The following is an 8,977-nucleotide window of genomic DNA, read 5'->3' as shown; positions in this document are numbered from 1 at the left end:
AATTCTTATGTATTGCTATACTGCTTAACTGCTGTTAATCGACATAATTCAATGTGGAAAATAATTAATTTAAAAATGTCATCGCTCCCTTTTGTCCTGCAGGTCGATGTCATAAAACCTTAATGGACTTTCTCTGTCAAGCTGTAATTTTGTATTCTCCCAATGGGTCGCAGCAATCGTTCCCAACTATACAAATATTGAGTCGCTACTCACAAATTGATTGAGCTCAGTTCAATTATTATACGTATTTGTTCAACTTGAGTTTATATAGTTAAGTTTTATTGCATCGTACTGATTTTTAGTTAGTTTTAACTATAACTAGAAATCTGTTTTTATCTATTTCAAAGTTTTGTTACGAAACATTTAAGCCCTAAATTCATTAAATATTTCTAAGAAAAACTACTTGTAAACTTCCCCGAATGCCGGTTAGTATATGATTGTGGGTATCTAAATATTTTCGCTATAAAAACAACATTAATCTTGATATCGTCTAGAGACGGCAGTTTTACACAGTCGTAAAATTGACGTGAAGCGAATATAAAAACTGATTGAAGTGCGCCAAAATGTTGGACAAACTCCAAAAACAATCTGTGTCTCCGTTCTCTCGCCTTCCCACTAATACTGTTTAAACTATTAACAAGCAAATTTAAAATAAAAAAAATCGAATTATTTCTTTTTCGTTTGGTAAACTCCGCAGGTAATAACTGTAGTTCCATCTGTGGGTTTTAAGCCAGCCTGGGTTACCAAGTAAATATCCGTTCTTTTTGTATTATATTTAAAATAAGGAATTATCTCTTACCACCTTTCAGTTTACATCTATAGATATGTAAAAACCAATTGCTGTTCGTTAGTCTCGCTAAAACTCGATAACGGCTGCATAGATTTATCTTATTTTAATCTTGATATGTTCGTGGAGGTGTAGGGAAGATTTTAAAGATGAAAAAAATTCGAATAATTGCCGGGAACTAATTATGTAAGTATTTTAATTACGCGCGGACTTAGTCGCGAGTGAAAGCTATTTTTGAATAAAAAAAATCCTAGCAATCGTCTACAAATTAAATATTGAAACTGGATACATTATTTATTTTTCTTTTAATGGTAGAATGAACACTTTAAGCTGTGTTAAAGCCTACATTACCTATTCTCGATCAGTTAAGTAAAACATAAAATAATATGTAATATTCCATGTAAATGTTTACTAAAAATATAAAAAAAAACAACCTGATATGTATCACTTGCAGCTTGATTAAAATTTAAGTTCACCGCAGCGGAGAGCTCGCTGCAATTCTCTATCACTATGAAGTATTCAGGACGGTCTACCTTCTAACAAAATGTACAGTAAAATATTTAATTTTCCACAGTTTTTGCCCGGGTCATTTAAAAATAATACTGTGAAACAATGTAATCAACATTTAAAAACCAATTTATCTCGTAGTATAATATTAATAAGCATATATACATACATTTGTTTCTAACTTACCAATCTATTGCAACTAAAATTTAGCTTTTTAATTTATGAAGTGGTGGTTTTGATTGACGTAAATTGTAAACGATATTAATGGTTAGGTCCAAGGATCTGAAAAATACATATACTTACGCATGTGCTATTGTTTTCTTGGTGAAATCATAAGATAGCATTTATTATTGACAGTGATGGGTGTGGAGCGTGGCGCGAGCGCGCTGCGCATACGCGCCGTGGGTGCGAGCGAGCGCGAGGTGGCGTAGCCCGGCGCGGTGGCGGGTGCGTGCGCGGCGTGCGCGGCGGGCGGTGCGGCGGGCGGTGCTGCGGCGCATGCACGCCACCGGCCACACGGACCGCTCGGGCGGCGGCGGCGGCGGCGGCGGCTCCTGGCGCCTTCCGCCCGACGAGACGCTGCAGGTCGCCGACCCCAAGTCCGCCAAAGAGGAGGTTAGTAGCCACATTTCAAGTGGATCAAGTTTTGAGGGATTTGCGGTAGGAAATCCCTCAACATTCTTGTGCTTTACACAGCACAGCCAAGAGAAATGTATCTACAATTATCCTTCTTGACGCCAGTTTAGCGGATTCGCGGATGCGCAGCAGCTAATTCTGCTCAGGACTCTGTCTGCTAACCTAATGTACTAAATGTAATGTGTAATGTATCTTTTTCTTGTAGGACCTCTACCCAGGAGACGGCCACAATTGGAGAAGTATCATATTTTCTTTGATGGTCATCAGTTTTGTTATAGCGGGAATCGTTACAGCTATATATTTACTAGGGTAAGTTATTTCAACTTTCTTCTACTTTAAAAAAAAATGCGGAACGCATATTAGCATTCCTACTACGCCAGACAAAATTCGAAAGGTACTTTCTCTCTTTGGGTAAAATGAAACTTTAACGAGATGTCATAATATCAAAAATTTAATAAGACATACTGCAGGCGCTATCTTTGGCCACGTGCACTGCCTTATAATCCCTCGAGAAAACGCCAGTAGATCGCTGAAGGGTAACTTCCCTTGTTCCTCTTAACATATGTTTAATAACAAACTTTCTGATTCAGGTATGTGGACGAGTTATTATACTGGTCGGGTCGTCGTATGCGTCTCGACGAGTTCCTGCGCGGCGACCTGACCGGGGAGCGGCTGCCCACCACGTGGGTGAGCTCGCACCAGCTCGTGTATCAGGCAGACGACGGCAGTCTACTCGCGCTCGACACTTTCAACAACTCTCTCACTGTACTCGTCACCAATCACACGCTAGTGAGTGCAACATATTGCGCATCTTCATTTAAAATTATTTATTCCAAAATTATTATATCATACAATATTTTGGTTTAAAGCTGTTTTGGAAATAAAATAATTTCCAATGCAAGGTTAGCAATAAAATCATATTTAAAATGAAGAGAGGCTTTACCTTAATCATTATTATGTTATGATTAATTACTTATTGACCGGAGATTTTAAGTTTTATATATTATTAAATATTATTTTTGTTGCAGAGGCAGTTAAATGTGCGCGGGTATCAGTGCTCCCCAAATCTGCATCATGTCCTTTTCCAACACAATATCAAAGAGGTATCATATATTTTGTATTTTACATTTGAAAATTATTCAATTTTTCATTAGCATACAAGATAACAGAAGGCTTTTGTTTTCAGGTTTACAGGCGGACTTTTACAGCGTACTATACAGTTTATGACGTCACAAATGAGTGAGTATAACATGAAAATAAACCTTCCAGTTTCTTGCGTATGATAATAAAATTTTATTTCACCTGTTTCATGAATTTAAATTCTTAAAGGAAGCAATTTTTAAGTAGGAACATGAACATTTTTTTTTAATTTTAATCCATACCAAATAAAATGTGTAGGCTTACAAGTAATATGACTACTATAGATATAAGATAGATAGAACATAATAAGATGGAACTTTAAAGATGCTTCCTATAAGTAAGATTGAATAAGATAGAAATAATGGTACGAATCATCGACATAACTAGCGCCAGTTCACTGTAAGCGATCACTGCTCCTAAACTCGTAGGTATGGTAGCGTAAATTTCATGGAAACCGCATGTTATCCAGCCACCACATCCCGCTGTTCGGTGAGGGGCAGAGCAGCTGGGAGTGGCAACACACGGCATGGCTGGGCACGGATGGCGCGCTGCTGCTGGTCGCTGATAGCGAGGTGTTGGCGCGCCCCGGCCCACCCGCTCGCCGCGCGCCCATCTTGCGTCTTACCACAGACGCCTACACTGGCAGCGTCTACAATGGTGTCTCAGACTGGCTCTATCAAGGTACTAAAATAGTTCAGAAGTAACTATTTTAGACACAATTGCTAGAAGATTTCACCAATTCCTTCTTGAGAAGACAAAGTTTCTGACTTTAGCAAACTATTTATTATTATATTTTTTTAAACTCATACAAAAAGAGAATGAATCGCTTCCTTTAAATTGATCTCTGAATATTCTCTAAATATCTCTTGTTTCTTTGAGCTATTCTTTTATTTACCAAAACAGAGGAGGTGACAAAAACAGCATCTGCGACCTGGGGATCATCAGACGGGACGCTGGTCATGTACGTGCAGTACAACGACACGATGGTGCCGGAGCTGCAGTTCCCCAGAATATCGGAGGGCATCGGCGGCACCGGTGCGACCAGGTCCGGCTTCCTTTTGCCCGCCCTCAACAACAGCATACACGCTGTCTTTCCCGACCACATGACGGTTAGGTATCCCACGGTAAGAAATCTTGGATTACCATTATCATCTTCATCATCAGTCTTCTAATCCATTGCTTCCAGGCCTAAATCCTACGATCTTTTCGTATATCAGGTTTGGCAAAGAAAGGATAATTTTTTTAATTTATTAATAATGATACCTTTTTCAGCCCGGCAGTTCAATTCCAAAAGTTAAATTATGGATAGTGGCAGTACAAAATACAACGTCTCCGCCAAGATGGGAAGTTAAACCTCCAAGTACATTAGATGGAATGTATGTTTGCTTAAGTACCATACCTTTTAATTAGTACGATAGTTTAGTATAAGTAATTATTTGTGTTCTTTCAGTGAATATTATCTCATATCAGCTCAGTGGGTGGGCAAAGATAATTCTCATGTGGGAGTAGTGTGGATGAGTCGAGCCCAGAACCTAACAGTGTATAGTAGTTGTTACGCTCCTAATTGGACGTGTACTGAGGTAAGTTTAACAACGAATGTTTCCACACAACTTTATTCGTACATCGACCGGGTGTGTTCGTGGTTTAGAACATACGCAGTTCGAACGTCAAAGTATACTGCAATCTATTTCAAAGAGCATTGGATTACTCCAGCAATGTTTGGAAACTAAGCATATGTAATATTTTTTTGTTATTAGACCCATTCAGAAAAAGCAACAGATGAGCCGTGGCTAGAAGTTCATCAGAAACCAGTCTATTCAGAAGATGGTAGTGCCTTTTTACTATTAGCAGCCGTTCAGGAGGGCGGGGGCCAATATTACACGCATATCAAACATGTTGACGTGTTGCGTCAAAGGATAGCAGTACTTTCACACGGAAAAGTGGAAGTCGCCGAAATACTTGCGTGGGACCAGATAAACAACCTGGTTTATTATTTAGGTACAATTTTTGAATTTCTAACCAATAATAAGTAGATTATTCGAAATTTAAAGGTACATTTGCGTTATAAAATTTTATTTTTTTCATTGAAGGTTTAGACAAAGAAAGGTTATACATACCCAAACTGCATTCCGAAATAATCAAGGAGGCAAATCAAATTAAGTATTGGCATTGGTTGCGATTGAGTGATGAGTTTAATTGATTCATAGTGTCTTGTTTACTAACCTTAACACTCATTTTGGCTGCACAGCTTGTTTCTACACGTAGTTGTCATTTGTACATCGGGTCTGGCAGCACGTTTAGATCAGTCAGATGAGTGTGACGATTTGGTGAGTGCGATAACTTTCATTGAGGGTGGATAGATGAGCTTTGGTTTCATTTTAGGTAGTGCAGATAGGCCTGGGCAACGTCAGGTGTACGTGGTGCGCGACCCTGGGTACGGTGGAGGGAGCAACTCAGTGAAGGCTCGGGCGGAGCGGGAGGAGCCGCGCTGCCTGACCTGTGAGCTGGCCGTGTGGCCCGCGCGCCTCCACTACGCCAACTGCTCCTTTTGGAGAGCTACCTTCTCGCCGCCCAAACCTAAAATTGGCATCACACATTACGTGTTAGAATGCGGTGGCCCAGGTCCGCCTCTAGCTGGCTTACATAACGCTAAAACTCATAAGCTAGAAAGAATATTATATGATACGAGGCCTTATAGGTAAGAACCATAACTACTGAATTTTTCATCATCTTTTGTGCATGTTTTTAATACTGATTACTTTGTTTTTCATTAGATCCGTACGTCTCAGAGAGTTGGCTCTGCCAACGCGGCGGTCTTTCGATGTGCAGCTCAGTAGTGGCTCTAAAGCTCGAGTCCAACTTCTGTTACCGCCTTCTTGGCGAGAGGAACTTAGAGACGCTGCGTTTCCTGTTCTTGTTCATGTGTATGTATTTTTTGATTATGATACACTTGTAAAAGGTGTAAATAAAGTTACATTATGTAACGTATATTTCGCAGTGACGGTAGACCAGGCAGCCAACAGGTGACGGACGAGTTCCTGGTGGACTGGGGGTCGTACATGTCGTCCCGCAATGACGTGGTATACGTCAAACTAGACGTAGCAGGCGCCAGAGGTCTACCTCGAGCGCTGCTACGTGGACGCCTTGGGGGCGTCGAGGTCGCTGACCAGTTGGCTGTGATTAGGTAAATACATTCGTAATTTCTACTCTTTACATCTCTCTCACAGTGGTAATAAAAAAAAATACTCTTTCACTACGACAGACAACTTATATGTTCAGTGGACTTTATTGGGTTACTTAATTATAGTAGAATGTTTTCACAGGTACTTATTAGAAACGTTTAAATTCCTGGACGTAACGCGCGTGGCGGTGTGGGGCTGGGGCTACGGTGGCTACGTAACAGCCATGTTGCTCGGCTCGCAGCAAGCCACGCTCAAATGTGGCATCGCTGTCTCACCGATCACTGATTGGCTTTACTATAGTACGTATAAAAACTACCAAACAATACCAGCCTACTGAACCTAACTTATGGAGATTTAAGAATTGTTATTCACTTTTCTTGCCTATACGGTAATTGACTAAAAAAACATTGGTTGAGATGGTTTTCAAGGTCGAAGTTAATCAAATGTTCCTTAAAGTGTTTAAAAAAATATAGTTAGTTAAATAAAATAAAATAAACAGACGCTGCATTCACGGAGCGCATCCTGGGTCAGCCGTCAGTCAACTACAAGGGGTACGTGGAGGCGGACGCGTCGCAACGTGCGCACCACGTGCCCGCGCACGCGCTCTACCTCGTACACGGGATGGCGGACATGAGTGCCCCTTATCCGCATGCGCTGCAGCTTGCGCGGGCGCTCACCGACGCAGGCGTGCTCTTCAGATACCAGGTAACTATAATAGAATGAAAAAATTACAGATCCTACCATTGCCTATTAATCTAATAAACGGTAGAGATAGACCGTCTATGTTTTCGTATCTATTCCCTAGTCAATGTCCCCTACTTATAATTAAGTAGTCTTTAACGAATAATTTTTTTCTTGACTTTCAGTAAAAATAGACACTTCTGATCGACAAAATACACATCATGTGATTTTTTTCGATCAGCATGTGTTCTTTCATATGTGGTTTATAATAACTACAATTTTATAAGAGCCTTCACTCCCCAAAGTTTTTGCTTCAGGAGTCATAACATAAATCTATATATTAACTGATAGACAAAAATAATTCTAGGCATACGCAGATGAAGGACACGATCTAAAAGGCGTCATCGAGCACGTGTATCGTTCAATGGAAGATTTCCTTCGGGAATGTTTATCTCTCGACCCCGAAGACACGAAGTTGCCTCCGCCGGACAGATAAAATGGAATTTTCTCCTTAACCTTCAGCGGAAGGGCCGCACTGTACCCGGAGTTATCAGAGTTATTCATTGTTATCATATTTATTTGTAAATATGTATATAGAATATAGTGCTTTAATTAAATGTGTTCCAAAATTATTTTTAACTAGATTTCGTGTTTGATTTTATTGTATTAAAATTAAACATAGTTCGAAACAATTTGTAAAAAGCCTAATTGTGATTAGAAATAGACAATCTTATGATGTTATTGAATTTTATTTTTTAATATTAAGCACCGGTTAAAAGATTGGAGATAATTTATTGTCCTCGATGACATAGAATAAGATTATTTGAATATAATATTAGTGTTGTTACATTTTGATTGGATCCTTGTTCATTCTGTTCATGGTATCTCGCTTAGCGTCCTTCGCCTTAACTTGACTATCCTATCTCTAAACTGGTCTTTTAATGAGACTTAATAATAAATTAATATTTGGATGAAAATTTTGTGTATTTAAAAACAATAATTTCACATTTTCTCCAAAAGTTAGACAAATTAGTAAAATATATAAATGTTTGAATATAACGTGTTGATATACACATTGTTATCACTTTAAATAATAGAGTTTCGAGCTTTTTCTCTTAAGCTTTTACTAAATACCCTTTTTTCTACTGCCACTTTTTACATGTAAAGCTAATTGAGATTTTCTACGTATAACTAATTCGCTATGAAACGTTTTCACGTAATTTTCTGTAAGAAGTATTTTCACCATTCCCACGTAACTCTAACCTCAAATCAAACTCAAATATTTCTAATCGGTTTATATATGTTCTTAAAACTAGATTATGTGTGATTACACAAAGAGCTTACCACTTAGGGAATCTAACTAGGCATTTTCAGACTAGATACTAATTTATAATTTACAGATAAGTCTCCTAGCACAGACTAGTTTCGGACATGTTTGAGATCCTTATACTTTTGGGCGTCTAATAAGACGCTACACGATAGGGGCGGAGACAAACCGACTACTCAGAATTCGGACCTCAGACAAGTCAGACAGTCGGTGCTTTTACTCGAATCAATGAGTTGATTTTTCATTATTTGTTTTATTAACAATATGTCATGAATTTTTTAATAATTTTAAATCAATGTTTTATTATAACGGAAAACCATCTTAAATGTACATAATATAGTGACCGTATCATCAAGAAACTCATTGAAAAGTATTATTATATGTAATAACTGTAATGTATAGAAATGAAGTGACCTTGATCATCTCTTAACCTTAGCCGCTTTTGCCGTCATATTTACATTAACTATAATAAAGGCGATATCAAATTATTTTATTATATTATAATTTCTAATAAACACAGATGAATGTTTTATTGATGTAGTTTAGTTTTAGTTATTTTTAAATTGATATTTATTTAATTAGAAATTGAATTATTAGATATTGAAATTGTTATATTAACGACTAAATGTGTGTCTACAAAATAGAATAATTAAGCTAGATGTTTGCCTTCGATAGATGGGTTTGTGTATTGTAAGGGCAGTAAGCGATGATCGATTG

General features: G+C 38.3%; 1 protein-coding gene and 1 long non-coding RNA gene across 2 annotated transcripts in view; both read left to right on the top strand.

Moving 5' to 3' along the window:
• Positions 1 to 1,736, top strand: part of LOC106127563 (uncharacterized) — a 42,946-nt gene extending 41,210 nt beyond the window's left edge. Inside the window, exon 3 of the long non-coding RNA XR_001228408.1 lies at positions 1,652 to 1,736. This is a non-coding gene — a long non-coding RNA (uncharacterized LOC106127563). The remainder of the gene's footprint in view (positions 1 to 1,651) is intronic.
• Positions 1,737 to 1,792: 56 nt separating this feature from the next.
• Positions 1,793 to 8,506, top strand: LOC106127446 (inactive dipeptidyl peptidase 10). Its single transcript, XM_013325524.1, has 17 exons — positions 1,793 to 1,909; positions 2,136 to 2,239; positions 2,521 to 2,719; positions 2,959 to 3,033; positions 3,117 to 3,169; positions 3,540 to 3,751; positions 3,974 to 4,194; positions 4,343 to 4,446; positions 4,521 to 4,650; positions 4,828 to 5,068; positions 5,161 to 5,226; positions 5,453 to 5,768; positions 5,845 to 5,994; positions 6,069 to 6,254; positions 6,394 to 6,551; positions 6,752 to 6,957; positions 7,301 to 8,506. Exons 1-17 carry the CDS (start codon positions 1,793 to 1,795, stop codon positions 7,427 to 7,429), a joined length of 2,667 nt encoding a protein of 888 aa, XP_013180978.1. The 3' UTR covers positions 7,430 to 8,506.
• The last annotated feature ends 471 nt before the right edge of the window (positions 8,507 to 8,977 follow it).

This window comes from Papilio xuthus, unplaced genomic scaffold, assembly GCF_000836235.2.
Source record: "Papilio xuthus unplaced genomic scaffold, Pxut_1.1 DF824655.1, whole genome shotgun sequence".
NCBI classification, from domain to species: domain Eukaryota; kingdom Metazoa; phylum Arthropoda; class Insecta; order Lepidoptera; family Papilionidae; genus Papilio; species Papilio xuthus.
The sequence above is the reverse complement of the archived record's forward strand: the minus strand, read 5'-3'. Positions and strand labels throughout refer to the sequence as shown.

Coding starts and splice junctions, on each gene's coding strand:
- LOC106127446 (XM_013325524.1), top strand. CDS start 1,793: ATGCACGCCACCGGCCACACGGACCGCTCGGGCGGCGGCGGCGGCGGC. Junction 2,720..2,958: donor TCGTCACCAATCACACGCTA/GTGAGTGCAACA, acceptor TTTTTGTTGCAG/AGGCAGTTAAATGTGCGCGG. Junction 5,995..6,068: donor TTTCCTGTTCTTGTTCATGT/GTATGTATTTTT, acceptor TATATTTCGCAG/TGACGGTAGACCAGGCAGCC.